The sequence below is a fragment of the Danio rerio genome, chromosome 1 (genome assembly GCF_049306965.1).
Source record: "Danio rerio strain Tuebingen ecotype United States chromosome 1, GRCz12tu, whole genome shotgun sequence".
In the NCBI taxonomy this organism is placed as follows: domain Eukaryota; kingdom Metazoa; phylum Chordata; class Actinopteri; order Cypriniformes; family Danionidae; genus Danio; species Danio rerio.
The window spans coordinates 59,900,001-59,920,000 of record NC_133176.1 but is presented as its reverse complement, the minus strand read 5'-3'; the positions used below and the strand labels follow the sequence as shown (position 1 = coordinate 59,920,000).

General features: G+C 36.6%; 2 protein-coding genes across 3 annotated transcripts in view; both read left to right on the top strand.

Moving 5' to 3' along the window:
- slc25a10b (solute carrier family 25 member 10b) overlaps positions 1-20,000 on the top strand; it is a 69,365-nt gene that overhangs the window by 15,228 nt on the left and 34,137 nt on the right. The window contains 1 exon segment of one of the 2 annotated variants that reach the window (NM_201172.1): positions 1-586. This exon segment is cut by the window's left edge and continues 1,025 nt beyond it. The exons of the other annotated variant lie outside the window; for it this stretch is intronic. The gene's annotated coding sequence lies outside the window, so the exon portion shown is untranslated. 2 annotated transcript variants of the gene reach the window in all.
- Positions 3,780-8,205, top strand: LOC137495296 (GTPase IMAP family member 4-like). The gene is made up of 2 exons (XM_073907392.1): positions 3,780-3,837; positions 5,927-8,205. Coding segments are annotated over exons 1-2 (753 nt in total). The 5' UTR covers positions 3,780-3,836; the 3' UTR covers positions 6,679-8,205.

Genomic DNA, 20,000 nt, shown 5'->3' with positions numbered 1-20,000 from the left:
GATCTGTGATGACAGTAATGTTAGTTCAACTGTAATTCCAACTAATGTACTTGCATATTTATGTTTGTTTGTTCATTTAAAGGTAATCGGGGCATTTAGTGAATAAGTCGCACAAATTACTTGTAATAATTGAGGTTCTTGTTTGGTCCTGATTATCTGGATTTATCTTAGTGTTTTACTTGAGCTGATTATATGATAACATTTGAACCTAATACTTTTAGATTGAGTTAGTAAATTACCATATTGGTATGTGTATACAAACGTGCAGTTACACTAAGAATGACCTGAACACTGCAGAAGCCTTATCTAACGCTGGCCAGCAGAGGGCGCTGTTCTGCAGGCAATAATGTTTGCGCTTGCGCGGAGCTGCTTGAGAGAATTCAGTGAGGATTTTGAAACGAGTTGGGTACGAACATTGTCAACAAATGTATTAGTAGTTTATGGTTTAAAATGGGCCTGTGTGTCACCAGAAATGAATGGAATTTGTCTCAAAGTCGAAATATGCATACAGAAATGAGAATGGTTTAAACTGAAATGTCTGTTTTTTTGTCGAATGAAAATGTATAAAATAAAAGTACTAACACAAGATTATTGTATTTAATTGTATGAAACTGACTTATATTATACTATTTGCTAAACCAAACTGTCAGATATACTTAAATGTTTACATTGTTGTGGCAAAGGGCAAATATTAGCCTAATATTAAGCTATTCGTGGAAGTAGATTGAATTTTGCAGAATTATGAAAGCAGCTTAATTCAGTTTTATAACATAAAGGGACGTTAAAAATACTCGTGCTTTTAGTTGATGCTGGTGAACTAAATTAAACGCCCCTAAAAGGCTATAATATAAATGATCATTGTAGTTATTAACCACTATCATTCAAACAGGCTTTGAGCTCCAATGATTTATCAAACCAACTTAAAAACAAGAGTTGAAGAGAAAATGGATCGTCCATATACAGGTGAGTGCATAGATATATGTGTCCAATTAATTTAAAGAACTTCACGTTTATTATATAAAATAATTCACTTGGGGCGAAGCAGTGGCGCTGTAGGTAGTGCTGTCGCCTCACAGCAAGAAGGTCCCTGGATTGCTGGTTTCGAGCCTCGGCTTAGTTGGTGTTTCTGTATGGAGTTTGCATGTTCTCCCTGCGTTCACGTGGGTTTCCTCCGGGTGCTCCGGTTTCCCCCACAGTCCAAAGACATGCGGTACAGGTGAATTGGGTAGGCTATTGTCCGTAGTGTATGAGTGTGTGTGTGGATGTTTCCCAGAGATGGGTTGCGGCTGGAAGGGCATCCCCTGCATAAAAACATGCTGGATAAGTTAGCGGTTCATTCCGCTGTGGCGACCCTGGATTATTAAAGGGGTAAATAAATAATTCAGTTGTTTGGTTTACCAAATAATCACAGTAAATTATAAATTATCAGAAGGAAGAAAATCTGATCTTTTCTTTCTCCAGCAGTGGTTTTGTAAGAGTCTGAATTGTTGACTAGATACATTTTTAACTTTGCTATTTATGTTTGACTACAGGCCTGCATCAATTTTCAACCTGTGCTTATGAAACGAGAAGACAAAGTCTTTTGTGTTAAAGTATGATGTGATTATTTTTTGTTTATGAACCAGTTTTTGTTACACAAACAAGCCAAAGCATGTGCATATGGATTTTGCAAATCTGACACCCGGTATCTTTAAAGTTTGGACGGGATAGTGGAATGTTTTCCCTTTTCACAACCAAAAATCCAAGAGGAGAAATGCCAGCGTGGCTCAAGCTCTGTGAGGAGCGGAGTTGGTTTTGTTTTGATATTCCTGACACATTCAGTGATAGACCGATGGCAATAACTCACACACCTCTTACCCTAAACAGATCTAAACTGTGTTTCCTACATTAATACTAAGCAGTTCATTTTTCACGCCTGTCTTTTTCTTTTCTTTTTGCTCGATATTATGAGCACTGTTCAGTTTAAGCCCTCGCCATAGTAGTCATATTAATAGTGATCATATTTCCATCTGTTTCAAGCTATGAAAACCGAGATGTGATCACAATCTGAGCTCTTGCGATTAATATACTTTACCAGCAGCTGTTTTTCAGTCATTTATAACCCACATGTCCATGATCAGAGCTACAATTCACTGATGTTGAGAAAAGAGATTCACAAGCAGGCCTAATCGGAAGGACCGGGAGAATTCCCGGTAGGCCGGGCCGTTTTTTGGCTGCGAGGGCTGGTGTTTCAGCACTCACACTTTTTTCATTTATTTGACCATAGCCTCACTCTTTTTATTCATTATTTTGCCGCAGCTCCGCTCTTCTTATTTATTGTCTCGCAGCCTCATGAGCAAAATGCAGCGTGTAGGGTAATGATGATGTAACTATCATTCCGGCCATACATGCATAACAGTGCCTTTGTGGTTCAGTGGTCAGCATGTTGTGCTATGATGCTGTTGATCTGTGTTCGATCCTCACCTGAGTAATTATTTTTTTGTGTATATATATTATTGCTAAGACATATAAAACTGTAAGTTTGTTGAACATATGAAGTTCTAAAGCAGCTGTTTTTTGTGACAGTGTCATTAGAAACTGAATTGGAAATGACCTTATTTAAATGTAGTCAGTCGTGAACTGAGGTGGGCTGGTCTAATGCTTAAAACTCCAGGGCTAAAAAGGAGTCCCACTCCGGCCCTGTTCACATGCCAGGATTATAAGAAGTCTCAGGATAATATTGTTTTGGGGAAATGTGCAATTGCAGCAGCAGTAGTTTTTATGTTGTGTTTGGTTAGTTGGAGGAAAATTAGCTTGTACCGCAGCATTAGGAGTTATTGCTATTAGTATTAGCACATTTTTTTGAGTGTGTTAATTGTAAAAAAATTTTTTTTAAAAAGACAGAAAGACTACAAGTGTCATTACAGTGTATATCTTTTTTTTATATATAAAATTCTGATATTACTTTTTAGTAGGCTATATATGCACTTACTGTAATTAACTGCACCCGTGGCATAACTGTTTTACTTTTTATCATGATTATGTTTGGCTACTGTCTGTTGATGTTTTTTGTTAGCTTGTGTTTGCGTCTGCGTGTCTCGTCTTTGATTTGAATAGCAAAGCAGATCTCGTGTCAGATCTATGATACTTTTTGCATCCCCAATATACAAGGAAATGTGGCTAAAACGATGTTATCGGTGTCTGTAAAGGGTTCTTCAGGTTAAAGGCCTCATCATTCATTATTCTCAAACCATCATTCTCAAACCATCGTTATACTATAGCTTGTCTAATTGCCCTAACCTGCCTGCCTAGTTAACCTAATTAACCTAGTGAAGCCTTTAAATGTCACTTTAAGCTGTATAGAAGTGTCTTGAAGAATATCTAGTCTAATAATATTTACTGTCATCATGACAAAGATAAAATAAATCAGTTATTAGAGATGAGTTATTACAACTATTATGATTAAAAATGTGTTGAAGAAATCTTCTCTCCGCTAAACAGAAATTGGGGAAAAAATTATACAGGGGGCGGATAATTCAGGGGCTTTAATAAGTGAGTTCAACTGTACATGTTACACAAAAAAAAAAACAGATGGTTGAAATATCTGTTTACTACTGTAAAATATACCGTTGCATCACATTAAACACTGTGATTTGCATTAGCCACAGTATGTAAGCTGAAAATAGAATTGTCTGTACAGGAAACGATACAATCTTCCTTTCAATTTGACTACATGAATATTAAAGAGAACTGAGTAGGAGTCGCTCTTCACTTGTTTTAAACTAGTCTGACTCTTAATCTCCACACCTGTAAACTGCATCTCAGGGTCATCTGAAGTGACAAAATCTACATCAACAAGTAAGTTCTCCGTATGACTTTTTCTATCTAAAAATGTGTGATCTAAAAAGATTGTAATATTTTATATGCCTTTAAAATAAAAGGGTATAAGTCCTTCTATGGTCCCTTGGCATCTCATTTCCTCTTGGTAAGATTGTAACCAAGTGTGCTATTTTTATTTTCCAAACAACAACAGTTTTCTGTAAATTTGTGCCAATTTAGGACTCTCTTGGGCAAGTTTAGAGCAACTGGTGTGACTTCACTTAACTGCTATCTGAATAAATTTGATTATTGTACACTCTGCATGCTGGTCTACGATAGTTTCATATGATAAAATGTGATTTAGCAAGGTATTTGAGCAAATCAAAGTAACCAATACTGAGCATTTTATCATTTTATTTGTTCTTAACATGCTTGAATGTTGACCATGTATAATTTTGCATATATTGATGTCCAGAGTCAAATTGCATTTATGCAAATTTATAAACTACAGGACAAAATGCTTGCCTTGTTTGTAACTTCTTAATTTTTAAAATAACAGTTGACAGTGTCACAAAGGGTTTATGATATATAGTTGAAGCCAGAATTAACAAACCACCTGAATTATTCGCTCCCTTTGTTTATTTTTCTCCCAATTTCTGTTTAACGGGAGAAGAAACACATTTCTAAACATAATAGTTTTAATAACTCATCTCTAATAACTGATTTATTTTATCTTTGTCATGATGACAGTAAATAATATTTTACTAGATATTCTTCAGGACACTTCTATACAGCTTAAAGTGATATTTAAAGGCTTAACTAGGGTAATTGTGTTAAGTAGGCAGGTTAGGGAAATCAGGCAAGTTATTGTATAATGATGGTTTGTTCTGTAGATTATCAAAAAATATATAGTCTAAAGGGGTTAATAATAGTGTCGTTAAAAAGTTTTTTTTTTTAATAAAAACTTCTTTTATTCTAGCTAAAATAAAACTTCAGACTTTCTCCAGAAGAAAAAAAAATATCAGACATACTGTGAAGAAGTTCTGTTGAAGAAAAAAAATCCTAAATCTGTTAAACATCATTTTGGGAAAAAAAAAAAAAAACTCAAAAGGGGCTAATAGTTTTGCCTTCAACTGTAAGCTAATTATGAAAGCCATGTGTACTAATAACACCACTGCATTTCTTAATTTCACTTCATTTTTTCAAGAGATTGGGCTATATTAGTCGTTTATTGGTCTCGGGTTTATGTGATTTTAATTTGCTGGTCTAACCTGAACAAACTTGAACTTTGGAAAGCAGTGAAATCAAAAATAGCTTCTCATGACATTTAGTTTTCTGTATTAGCATTTGAAAACGTATGAATGGACCAAACAAATGTTTGTGAATGCATGTTCATGCCAATGACAACAAACTAATGTGCAGAGTAGAGATGTAACCTGTTGGTATTTAAGTAAAGTTAATTTATAAACTAATTTCGAGAGGATCACGTGCTTATGATTGCTTGCGGCTGGCCCCGCATTATCCAATTTATCATTCACCAATCAGACGATTCCTAAGCCACTATAAATGCCCTCAGTTCCATGTCACAGCTGTCTTTATTTTGAAGAATCCCCCCTTCCACCCCTACTCCTCCTCCTTTCCTATATGGGTGGCACGGTGGTTACCACTGTTGCCTCACAGCAAGAACGTCACTGGTTGTAGTTTATACCAAGCCAGATGTCGTTTCTGTGTAGAGTTTACACGTTCTCCCCGTGCTCACGTGAGTTTCCCCCGGGTCCCCTGATTTCCTCCCACTGTCCAAAAACATGCAACTTAAGTTAATTGACTAATCCAAATCAACACTATAGACATGCTCCTAGTAAGTAGTTATCTGTTAAGAGCAATCACTATCTGTTCATTAACTACTACAGCAGGAGAGTTCTCCAGATCTACCTGAGCTTAAACTCCCCTCTCGCCTTGCAAACGGGAGGGAGCCTCGGGCTCGAGGATTTTATGAGCTAAGGGTTCTCTCCCTGGCATGCCGAACAAGCTTTATAATCATTCATCAGCTAAGTGTGAACTCTTGAAATATAATTTCTAACATTTTGGAACCAAAAGGGATACGTTTGTTTTAATCTTTGTTTCACAGTGTCTGAACTCAGGATTGTGCTGCTTGGTAAAACTGGAGCAGGGAAAAGTGCAACAGGAAACACCATCCTGGGCAGAAACGCATTTAAAGTGGCTCGGTTTTGCAAATCTACAACTCAACACTGTGAGAAACATGAGGGACTTGTGGAAGGAAGAAGCATCACAGTGATCGACACTCCTGGAGTTTTTCACATGTTCATCAGTGAAAGACAGGTGAAGGCAGAGATTGAGAAGAGTCTGGAGATGTCTGCTCCTGGTCCTCATGTGTTTCTGCTGGTCATCAGACTCGGGAGATTCACAGAAGAAGAGAAGAATGCAGTGATATGGATTCAGAAAACACTTGGAGAAGAAGCAAAGAGATTCACCATTCTGTTGGTTACAGGAGCTGATCAGTTAGAGAGACCATTAGAAGACTATCTACGGGAAAACCTAGATATACAGAAATTAGTAGATGAATATGAGGGAAGATATTATGTCTTCAATAACCTGAAGGAGGACAGAGAACAAGTCTCTATACTGATAGAGAAGATCCCAGTGTTAGTGGACACGAATAAAGAAGTTAACACCAATGGGACGTTCGAGAGGGCTCCAAGAAGTAGAGTCAAGAGAAGATATTGGAATTGTGCATTTTACACTGTTATGGTCGGTTTTGCAACCATCTGTGTCTATGTCTATGGAACTGATAAGACAAGAGCAGTATGTTATGGCTTGGTACTTAAGATGTGGTCTTATTCGTTTGGAGCTTTTTTGTAAATATTCCTTCCCTTTGTGAGTTGTAGCTTTATTAGATCACACTTTATTTTGAAGGTCTGTTTGTTCAATTTAAGATACATTGCATCTAAATGCTAACTAATTGTCATTGGATTATAAGTCGACTGTTAGGGTTAGGGTTAGGGTTTGTGTAAGTTGATATGCACTCACAGAGTTTCTTATAGTCAGTTAAATGTCTGTTGAAGAAGCGTATCACCAGATATTAAACAGACAGTCTACTAATACTTAAATGGACCATCAAAATAAAGTGTTACCAAATTATTATTAGATTAACATGATGAAAAGCACAGTAAACGGAGTCTGCACATTCATCTCGAGAGAGATGAGCTTTTGTCTCAGAATTGTGATGTAGTGTATTTTTGTTTAGTTTTTTTTGGGGAGGGTGTGTAATGTTGTTAAACTTCTTTGATATTGTTAATTGAGGGTTTGTTTGTTTGATCTCTTCATATGGCAGCAATGATTTCCCGTGGGTCTCAATAATCATGTTATGCTTTTATATATGATGGTGTGGGGCTGTGTCCATTGTTCCTCAAGGTGGTGATAAGTCTTTAAGGAACATTTTTAAATTGTCATTATGTAGCTGCATAGTTCAACATAATAATATATTTGCAATGAATTAGTAATGTGGTTTAGTCAAATGCCAGTGTCAACAATATGAATGTAAATAAATTGTTAAATGCTTTCTGTCTTATTTTCAGTGTCGAATAAGAATATTATGCTATTGGGAGTGACTGGAGCAGGAAAGAGCGCATCAGGAAACACCATCTTGGGTGAAAACAAATTTACAGTAAAACAAAGTTTTTCATCTGTGACCAAAAACTGTCAACTAGAAACTGGACAGTCAATCACTGTGATCGACACAGTAGGGCTCTCCGATACAGATGTCAAGATTGCTGATGCCCAAACTGAAATAAAGAAGATGCTAAAGCACACAAATATTGATGTGTTTCTGCTGGTGATCAGGCTGGATGACCAATTCACAAATGAGAAAATGCAAGCTGTAAAGTGGATCAAGGATAATTTTGGAGAAAAGGTCTTAAATTACACGATAGTGCTCTTTACTCATGGAGATACAATACAAAACGAAAATGATAAACAAAAGGCAGTGTTACATTATCTGAGTGAATGTGCTGAACTGAAATCAGTAGTTGATCAATGTGGAGGCCGCTATTGTGTTTTTGATAACATAAGTACAGACCGGTCTCAAGTCACTGATCTCATAAACATGATAAACAGCTTGACGCAGATAAATAGAAAACAGAAATACACTGAACAGGACTATGCAGAAGCTCAGCAAAATGATTTACGCAAAAAATTTGCAGCTGGTGCAGCTATAGGAGCAGCAGCAGGAGGAGCAGCAGGAGGAGCAGCAGGAGCAGCAGCAGCGGCAGGAGGAGCAATCGGTCTTAAGATTGGAGCCGCAGCCGTAATTGGAGTATTAGGAGGAGCAGCTCTGCTAGCAGCAGCAGGCGGTGCTGGAATTTTTCTTTTTGCAAGAAAATATAAGCAGAGCAAAAAAAATAAAAATGTATAACTATCCTGACCATCATAGCAAATTTGCAGCAAGCAATCCCTTCCTGGTGTTTGGAAGTTTGTTTTTAATCTAACCTTCTTTTTTTTTTTTCTTTTTAGAAGTGCTAATCGTTTTTTTTGTACTGGGTTTTTTTTACATTTTAACACAGGGAAATCAGCAGTAGCCAGATAAATGACTTCAACACTATAACCTTTCCAAAATATAATGTTCTTATGTGTGTAATTTTGATATTCTATATGTGCTTATATTCTTGGTTTAAGGTTGGATACGCTTTACTTCAGTTCTGCAGGCTGACATTTTTTCTGCATAATGTTCCCCAATAATTGCTGATATTGGCAGTAAATTAGTTTTGCTCCCTTTCATTTTAAGACTGCTATATTAACCTGTTATATTATGTTTAATGTATTCTCTGTAATTTAAATGTAGAAATGTTTGAAATACATGTTTGAGGGTTGTAAACTGGTTTCCATTCCTTAAATTTTCCTTTTTTATTTTCATATTATATGCCTTGTGTTTATATATGTGAAAAAAGTAAAAATTGCAATAAAATACAATATAAAGTATGTACTTTTCTTTTATGTTTAGAGTAAATTTTTATCCTTTTTTTTAATCGAAATTTGCATGTCATCAGACTTGTTCAGTTTATGAATATTTCCTGAACTATCTTTAAATCAAACAGTGAAACTGACAGACGAAAAATGTAAGATTGTAGTAGTTCTTTACTCAAGTGAGTTATGGCTGTCTGCATGTATGAACGCGTCAATCTCATGTTCATGTACTACACTGCAGGTGTTGATGATTTCATCAATTATCAAGGGTAGCTAAGTGAGTGTCAGTAAATATTTCAACTTTACTCACTAAAACCACCCTTCAGTTAGGTGAAAGGGCAGTGGCGTAGCGCAAAATGCAGAGGCCCCCCTGCAGGGATCGCTAACGGGGCCCCCTGATGAAGGGAGGGATACGTCATACGTCAATTTGCATATCACTGGCGTCATCACGTTCTACCGTTTCTGTTTGTTTTACAGCCTATGGTTAATAAAGGGGTATTTATAATTGCACTACACTTTATATAAGCATGTTTATTTAACTAAATTTATTGCTGTTTGAATACAGTATGTCATTATAGATATGTAGTGAATGTGCAGTAATTTCTCATATGTAATAAACTCAGACAAGTTCAGAAACTAAAGTCACTAATATCTGTGATTGTGAACAAGAAAAGAATAAACGGTACAATTAAATTGTTAATATAAAGTAGAAGTAGATCGGTTTGACTGTACAAGGGAAATACCTTCACACTGCTTGTGCTAAGTCATTTGTCGTCAGTACGCAGAGGGGTGATCTGCTCTCGGGCTGCAGGTGGGAGAGGCTGCTGTAGAGGACTGACTGGGCCGCCTGTCAGTGCTGTGAGGCGGGGGAGGGGCCGGCGGCATCACACGCAGCTCGTTGAGAAGAGTAGGGATGGTACAGTATGGACAAATGACAGTCTAATAAAAATCTCCAATAACACACAAAAAAAGTCGCTAGATTTGTCGCTAGGGGGGTCTGAAAAGTCGCTAAATCTAGTGACAAAGTCGCTAAGTTGGCAACATTGGCGGCAAGCAATCAGAATGAAGTAGTCCACCGCTTGAGAGGTGTTCAGAGAACACAGACATGTGAACTTTGGTTCCGACCACAGTTGTTCCCAAGAGTTTGATTATTGCGTTCGCCGGTGGATTTTTAATTATTGAAAATCACGACGACGCGGGGCCCCCTAATCACGCGGGGCCCCCCCGCGGTGCGTGCCCTGCGGGCCCGTCCGCTACGCCACTGTGAAAGGGACAAATAAGTTGACGTTCATCTCTACACAGGTGAGTGTTGGATAAACAGAGCGATATGTTTAGCAGTATGTCGCGATATTTCTTCCATTTATTTACTACATTGAAGATTATATAGGTGATTAAAATGACTTCAACGCGCCAATAACTATCGAGGATATTTAAAATGTCACATGGAGATCTTGCAAATTCTACCAGTGATCTTTAATTGGATAACCAATGTTTATTTTCATGTTAGCTTCCTCGAAGAAGATCCCTCACAACCCCGGTTACATTTTTGTACCCCCTTTTCTTGTTCTAATGCTCTTTTAATTGTGCAAATGACATTGGGTGCTTATTTTGGATTAAATTCATTTATTTTTTACGTTTTCTCTTTTTCCTATTAACTAGTGGTTTACACAAAGCTGTGTTTGCTCACTTTGGTCAGAGGAGAGCGCCAAATCACCTGAGAAATGTTTTTAGCTTTACTCATTTCTTCGTTAAATCTCTTAAAAACTTGATCAGTTCCTCTCTGTTTTTTTTTCTGTCACCATGAACACATTTGACATTGAAGTAAAGCTGATTTTATATTTGCACATTTAACTTTTCTTTATAATAATATTATTTCATTAAAGTGCTAATTATTAATAGGGAAATCAAATTAGCAGCCATTGACTATCATATTAAAACATTATTTTCAGTCAATTCAATAGTGCTGACGTTGTTTTGAAGTCATATTTACACGCACATTCAGACTGAATATTCAAAGTAGCATGGAAAACAATATAGGCATCTTGTCACAAGTAAATTAAATGAAGGAATGTGCGAATATAAAACAAAAACTTTACCTCAATACATCGACTAGAAAGGAAGCATATCAGTGGCAAAGTTAATTTTCAAATGTAATATGCACAATGTCCATGTATTTCTGTATGTAAATGAGCATTTCCAAGTAAGTTTGGTGCAGAATGACAATGAAATGTCATTATATGCTTTACACTTGCCATTTTAACCACAAATTGCATACTAATGCTTTTGAAGTTGCAAAATTAAACTGAAAGTACTCCAATTTAATTGATGTAACTCATTAACATGCATTGCATTGCTGTTTTACACTTCAAAATGAATTTTGCTATATACATATGCTTCCATAGACAAGATGAGCACATAATTAAGCATCAGCTCGTCTGTTTAACTGTACAAGTATAGTAAAGGATTACTAAGAAACGCTTCCACATGAGACTATGCCATTTTCGAATCACAAACTAGTCAGTAGCAAATAGACAAATCCGTTATTTACTCCTCTATTACCAACTCTAGTATAATCCACAAAATTACAAAAAAGAATTGAGTATCCGTAAAACCAAAATCCTCAGAAAGAAATGTTGGGGCATTAATTATCCCGGACGAGCCCCCAAAATGTTACAACCCCTGGGAAGTCTAGGGGAGTGGGGTTGCACACTTGACCAAGAATCTGGTTCAAACAAACCCCCAAAGAAAATTGTATTCACATAAAGTAATGAGCAAAAACAAGAATTGCATGTACAAAATGATGTTTACTTATAATTTACATATATGCAGATTCCCTCATTATGCAAATCAAGTCAAGCATGTGCTGTAAATGTCCTTTCTCATTCTCAAGGCGGATTATTGTACAGTGGTTTATTGATAGCACACGGTTTTATGAGTCTGAGATTTATGAGGATTGTGTGTGTGTGTGTGTGTGTGTGTGTGTGTGTGTGTGTGTGTGTGTGTGTGTGTAAAGCTCCAGAGAAGCAGATCTATTTGGGGTTTATTTCACTCGACGGTTTAGTTCCCATCATCATCTGGACTCTCTGGAGGAGGAGAGAGGATGTGAAAACGCGGATCTGGAATATAAGATACTTATGAAATATGAAGTAATATTGAGCATGTTGAGATAAACATGCAGCTGGGTTGCTGTATCCCAGCGTTGGGTCAGATACGGATAAATGCAACCATTGCATTAAAAGATGTTATTAGAATTTAATTTAATTATTAACCCAACATTGGGTTTCCTCCAGGGGGCTCCGGTTTCCTCCACAGTCCAAACACATGCACTGTAGTGGTCAAGTGAAAAAATTAAGTTGGTTGTAGTGTGTGAATGAGACTGTATGGGTGTTTTCCAGTACTGGGTTGCAGCTGGAAGTGCATCCGCTGTGTAATACATACGATGGAAAAGTTGAGTCCGCTGTGGCGAACCCAGATGAATAAGGGACTAAGCTGAAGGAAAATGAATGAATGAATGGAGACAGTTATGATCTCTGGCTGTTGTGGTGTGAGTTGAGAGTGTGTGCATCTGTCAGGCAGATGTCTTTGGCTTTGGGGATTCTGGGAAATAATCATCGTTATTAATGCGCTCTCATGTTGTTGCTCTTCATGCTTAAATGCAAACAGATGTCAGCCGTATGAAACTGTAAATCATCTTCAGCGGATGGAAGTTACCAGTACAATTACAGCTCACAGGAGAGAGAGACACACTTGATAATTGGACACCGTTAATCTCAATTGAGTCAGCTATTCAAAATGAAGCTTGCAGAGGGGGATCCTCAAGCTGAATGCCGTTGATAAAGTCGATTTTGTAGTTAATTTTTGTAAGGGTGAATAACATTTTAATAAACCAAAGAACTTTTTATTTTGCACTTTTAAAATGTGTTGCATTATTAAAATGTTTTATGAATACTAAAATTTCTATCTATTTTGAAAAGTTTATACACTTGCAGTCCAGAAATTCAGTGTTATTGTATATAGTTATTTTCACAATGCATGTACATTTATTGTTTTATATATATATATATATATATATATATATATATATTTATATATATATATATATATATATATATATATATATATATATATATATATATATATAATTACTTTTTAACAACAATGGACATGCATTGTTTGTTGACAATTAATAATATTTTAATTTTAAATAATAAACAAAAAATAATATTAATGATAAACATAATAATGTCCATGTTTTTATTATTATTAATAAACATTTTAGCTGATTTTAACATTGAGGGTCAATATTACATTATTATTCATCTTCTAATATCCATATACAGTATATTCTAATACATTTAGGCACGGTTTATAAAAACTATTGAATATTATTAAAATGCATTTAATCTAAAAAAAAGTTATTAATTAATTTACTGTTAAAAAATTTATTGATTGAATTTAATTAAATAATTTTACATTATTAAAAGCAATAATTTTACATTATTATTTAAAATAATAAAAAAATTAATTCATTTTTTAAATTAAATTATTGTAACTTTTTCATTAATTTAATATAATAAAGTAATTGAACATTATAAAAAAGCCTCTGAACAATGCTGGGTTGTTGTAACTCAGTGTTGCATGTTCTCCCAGTGTTGGCGTGGGTTTCCTCCTCGTGCTCCGGTTTCCCCCACAGTCCAAAGACATGTGATACAGGTGAATTGGGTAGGCTAAATTGTCTGTGGTTTATGTGTGTGTATGGATGTTTCTCAGTGTTGGGTTGCGGTTGGAAGGGTATCCGCCACGTAAAACACATGCTGGATAAGTTGGCGGTTCATTCCGCTGTGGTGACTTTTGATTTATAAAGGGACTAAGCTGAAAAGAAAATTAATGAATGAAGTTATTAATTAATTTAATCAATGGTAATTTATTAAATAAATTTTATAGTGTATAACACGGCGTTCTCAATTCCTGCTTTGTGTTGTCATTATAACATCAATTAAGTTGTATATTATTAGTAATATTGCAAGAATGTTAATGCGAATATTCAGCAAACATCATCATACAGACTTTCAGAGAATGTTGTTTCCTCTCAGTGATGTGAAAATGTTAAACATAAAAACAGTGCCATAGAGACCTTCATGTGTTTTTACTAAAAAATGTTTTTTAAGAACGTATATAAATATTAATAGCGTTAAAAGAACATTATTTTACGTTATTTCAGAAATGTTGTACTTTTTAAATTGTACAATACCTTCATCAAATGCTAGTAATTTTTCTCTTTGTTGTTTGTGATGAGATTACAGAAACACGGACATCCTCACGATGCTCAGTCAAACCTGCTCTTTGATTTTTTATTACTTTATATATATATATATATATATATATATATATATATATATATATATATATAAATTCTCTGTGAATTTAATAAGCTATTCCAAGCAAATAAAATCTGAAACTTACTTTTTTGTTTCCTCATAGCTTTTTCCCCCCCACTTTTTGATCTTTGATTTTTCGTCAGCAGCTGTGAAAGATCCGGCTGCTGTTTTGTGAACATCAGGTGTGTTTTTCTGTGCGTCTCCATGAACATTGCTCTTATTCACTCTTAAAAACATCTCTTTGCTTTAAAAATAAGCATTTTTTTTTATCATTTTATGTGAATTCAACTAAGACTAGTTTCAACTGGCTGGGTCAGTTAGCGTTTTACCGAAAATAAAACGGTTGATGGAGTATACACTAACCTGCACATTATTCAGACACAAGATGGCGCCAAACAGTCAAAAACACAAAGCTGACAGAAACGAAAACAGCTGATGGAGTATACACTAACCTGCACATTATTCAGACACAAGATGGCGCCAAACAGTCAAAAACTATGGCATGACAGATGAGCAGATACACATGTATAGATGTGAACGTATTCACTGGCGGCCAAGAGAATTTTCAGTTCCCCCATGAATCTGTTATGCGATTGTTATTTGGGAATAACATGGCTTGTAATGTCACAAATGACCAATCAGAAGTGAGTATTCCAGACAGCCGTGTAATACATATAGTTGTTAGATGGTAACTCTGTTAATTAGCATAGTCTGTGATGACTGAGCCAGTATTTTGGTTAATTATTGGGTGATGTTTAATGTTCATCAGGTTACAGAGGGAGTTACAGTATGGTTCAGCGGGTTTGTCTACTGTACACACACACGCACACACACACACACACTGCCACAGTAACTGCTGAACTTTAAAGCGGGGTCAGGTTTAATCAGGGTTTAGTGTTTGTGAGCAGAAAATCACCTTAGGATTGTTGGGTTTTTCATTAAAGCGGCATCAGAGCGGCTGAGCAGCGCTATACACTGACCTTTACACACACACACACACATCCATTCAAACACACACTGAGAGGAGAATGAAGAAAACTCAGCAGCGCTACATGACCCTCACTAATCTGAGCATTCCTGGTTTGTGTGTGTGTGTGTGTGTGTGTGTGTGTGTGTACATCTAGAGTGGGTTAGTGTGCTCTTTTAAGTGTGTGTGTATATATGTGGGTATGGGTGTGTGTTTGTGCTTGTGCAAGTGTCTAAAGTGTGTGTGTGTGTGTGTCTGTATGTGTGTATCCTCAGTTGTGATAGATGTGTCGTTCTCTCTCATTGTCTGACAGTCTTCTGTGCTAAATGTCGATGTGGACACAAACACACACCTCTTCAGTGACTTTCTGTCGCTCTGGTGACTCCATCACAGCGCCTCTGACAGAACCACAGCAAACAGAATCGACCAAACATTTCAAACATCTCCACTGACTTTAATGAGCTCTAAAGTAGATGCATTGAGACAGCAGCAGATTGAAACGCACACTGATCTTAAAGGGCACCTATTTTACCCCTTTTTCAAGATTTAAGATCAGTCTTTGTGTCTCTAGAATGTGCGTAAAGTTTCAGCTCAAAACACACCAGATTATTTATTAAAGCTTTCAGTATATTGAGATTTTCTGCTCTAAACACAATGTAGATGTTTTTGTTGCGTGTGCCTTTAATGCAAATGAGCTAGTTCTCCCCGCCCACCGTTCCCACATGCCTGTCAGAGTGTGCCTCAATCTCCGCCTCGGCTGCCTCAGATAAACAGACAGACATGAAGGAAGCAGATCTCACATAACGTTTGTGAGAAATGCTAAGAACTGCCCCAATGATTATTTGATGTATTTGTTGTGGAGTTAATTCAAGCCTTTCTGCAACAATAAGTCGTTAAACAATGTCGTTACAAAGTATACCCACACACCTACAAACAGTCAAAGTTTGGACATTGACGTTGAGTTCTGACGTTAACCCAATTTTCACTTGCAAACAAAATTCAACGTCCCCATGACGTTAAGGCTGATTTATACTTCTGTTTTAAACGCCGGTGTATGCTACGGCGCTGACGCATAGCTCTTCGCCGTGGCCGTCGGCGTCGCTGACGTGCACCTCTCAAAAATTGTAACTACTCGTCGCAACGACGCGTAGCACAAGCTCTGTGATTGGTCGGCTTGGTAGCGCTGACGAGTCTGGGCGGGACCGAGAGCCGCGCAAATGGCGCGAGCGATTGTTTACAAGTGTGGAGTCCCCTGAAGGAGCTCCGGATGGAAAGTTTTGTTTTGTGTTTACCTCATATTAAAAGTTGTTGCACGTCCGCCAGTTCCTGCCTCAAAATGAGCGAGTTTGAGTCACTTGTACAACCAGGAAGTGTTCAGGAAAAGCAAAACTGCAGCGAAGAAACTCGACACAGAGGAACATTTACACCTCACTGCCAACTAGCGTTTCGGAAGTGTTAATGCAGACCGACAGAGACAGCGCGCAGAAGTATAAATGCACAGCTGCGCGCGTTGCCTGCGCCGTGAGTTACGCCGGTCACTTGACGCAGAAGTATAAACCAGGCTTTAGGGTGCAACTTCAATCTGACATCATGTTGACATCTTGTGCATGTGTTTAAGGCCATTTCTGTCATGGGAGCAGGGTTGGAACTAAACTGTGCAGGGCTGCGGCCCTCCAGGAATTGAGTTTGACACCCTTGATCTAAACAGTCTCTGGGTCAATGCGTGTAAAGATTTTGGACATCATCTTGGACACTTCTAATGCTTCAAAACAGTTTGCTGCATCTATATATCGCTCATGTCTTGAGGTTGTTCATTATGAGGCGATTTACTTTTTCTGTGTGATTTGATTGGACAGAAATCACAGGACTGTTTTTTTTAATTCCATAGACTAGAAAAAATAAAATAGTAACTGCAGGTTGAAGAAAAGAAGTGGAGTAAAAGTACAAATACAGCTCTAAAAATATATTCAAAGGAAAGTAAAAGTTCACATTTATACAACAACTAAAGTAAATTACAATCCCTGAGAAAAACTACTCAATTACCGTAATTTGGGGCGAGGCAGTGGCGCAGTAAGTAGTGCTGTCATCTCACAGCAAGAAGGTCGCTGGTTCGAACCTCGGCTCAGTTGGTGTTTCTGTGTGGAGTTTGCATGTTCTCCCTGCCTTCGTGTGGGTTTCCTCCGGGTGCTCCGGTTTCCCCCACAGTCCAAAGACATGCGGTACAGGTGAATTGGGTAGGCTAAATTGACCGTAGTGTATGAGTGTGTGTGTGTGAATGTGTGTGTGGATGTTTCCCAGAGATGGGTTGCAGCTGGAAGGGCATCCGTTGCATAAAAGCTTGTTGGATAAAAATGAATGAATGAATGAATCAATGAATACCGTAATTTGAGTATTTGTAATTAGTTACTTCACACCACTGCTTATCCAGCATATGTTTTATGCCCTTCCAGCTGCAACCCATTACTGGGAAACATGCACACTCATTCACACACATACAGACAATTTAGCTTACCCAAGTCTCCTATAGCGCATGTGTTCGAACTGTGGGTGCAGCCGGAGCACTCAGAAGAAACCCACGCCAAATTGGGGAGAACATGCAAACTCCACACAGAAACGCCAACTGGCCCAGCCGGGACTCAAACCAGTGACCTTCTTGCTGCGAGACCACAGTGGTAACCACTAAACCACCATGCTGCCGTCTTCAATTCCTCATTAAATGTAAATTCGGCTTAATTTGCAAATGTTTGATGCAACATTTCTACTTTTAAACGAATCTAATTTGCATCTTCAGATGGAAACACGGCTAATGACGACAGCAATAATGTAAACTAATGTGCATCAGCTTTACACATCCATTACACATCTCTCCTTACTGCTCATTTTCTTTAATGCCCCCCTCTCTCTCTCTCTCTAATCAGATTAACATCTATCTTCATCTCACCCGAGGACATACACATTTCCATACGCAGGAATTGGTTTCACGTTTCTAGAAGGTCTAAGATGGTCAAGCTTAAGCTCCACAAAAGGATCATCTTCACACAGTAGATTTTACTCATTGAAGGCAATTTTACTCTATAAACGATAACATTTGCTCCCTCTCTAGAAAAAGTAAAACTTATCAGAGTTAACTGACTCATTTTTGGTGGAAATATTTGACTCTTTTGTGTAATATTTGACTCTATTGTGTGTTTTCTTAAATTCACTCTCATACTATTGTACTCCATTGAGAGCTATATGAATTTGACTCTGCTAATTTTTAGCTTTGTTCTAAATTTTCAATTTTAAGAGCAACAGGGACAGATTGTGAGCTTGTTTTAGATGTGATATCCCTTTAAGAACGTGCATTGATCATCTGTTTTGCTTTGAATTTAATGCATTAAAGTGCTGCCATGGCAACCGGCTCACACGTGCGCACATCTTATGGTAAACGTGGTATTTTGTGCATTGACGTGAGGAGATGTGATTCAGTGTCATGTATGTGTCAGATGGTGTTTTTGAGTACATGTGCATCTTTTTTTGTATTAAAGGGCAGCTATTATGCAGGAATGCCTTTTATAAGGGGTTTACGCACCGTTGTGTGGCAGCAGCGTGTAAATATGACCTGATTCTAATGGTAAAAAATTATTTATTGTATTTGTTATAATCAGACTTGACTAAAACAGTCTGCAGAAACACTTTGGTTGACATTTTCCCTGTCGATGTGACATCAGAGGGGGAAAGCCCCGCCCACTAGTGACCATCTCTCTCTCAGTAGCATCAAGGTTAGTCCTGCTTTGAATCTGCTGCTATGGTGATGCACAGGTGTTTATAATAATAATAATAATATATATATATGATAATATTTTATTAATATAATATTATTAATAATATAATAAAAATAAAATAAAATGATAAAAAATAACAAGAATATGTAGGTATATATATATATATATATATATATATATATATATATATATATATATATATATATAATAATTTTTATAATAATATAATAATAATGTAATAACAATTTAATAACAATATAATTAATAATAATAATTTAATAACAATATAATAATAATAATAATATAGTAATGATAAATAAGTAAATAAATAAATAAATAATTAAATAAATAAAAAAAATTAAATAAATAAATAAAAAAGTGGAGTAGATGCAGTTCAAACCAAAAGGTTTTTATGTAATTCAAAAATGGTTGGCTTAATGGTTAGCACTGTGGCATCACAGCAAGAAGGTTGCTGGTTCGAGTCCCGGCTGAGTCAGTTGGCATTTCTATGTGGAGTTTGCATGTTCTCCCCGTGTTGGCGTGGGGGAAATCATGCGTCTGCCACCCCCTTTTCACATACTTCAGTCACCACATTACAGTAAAAACAAACAATCTCATCATTAACAGAATTGCACTAGTTTCTGCCTTGATTTGCTTGCAGATGTCTTCTGCATGGTGATCTATTCGTCGAGTGACAGTATTTACATTTTATAAAATCAGATTAATTTACAAAATAAATTGGAAATTTAATTTTAGTTTGCTTTTTTTAATAATAAAAAAAAAGTTAGGTCAGATTAGAAACGACGTGTTGCCTTTAACACAGAGATTCCTCAACCCTCTCCATCATACTCACTCAACTTATATAGGATGGTGGGCCAAATGAAAAGTTACTATGGGCCAATTTTGGCCTGCAAGCCCTAGATTTACAAGTGTTTTATTTCAAAGAGATATTGCTTATTTTCTACTTTAGATATTAAAAACATTGAACATTATTTATTTTGTTTTCTAAAATGCAAGTTATTTATAAGTAAAAGGTGACTTTGTTTCAGGCAACGTGTGTTTTAACTTCAGTTGTTCAGTGTTGGTGTTCAATACATAATCATAGATTATATG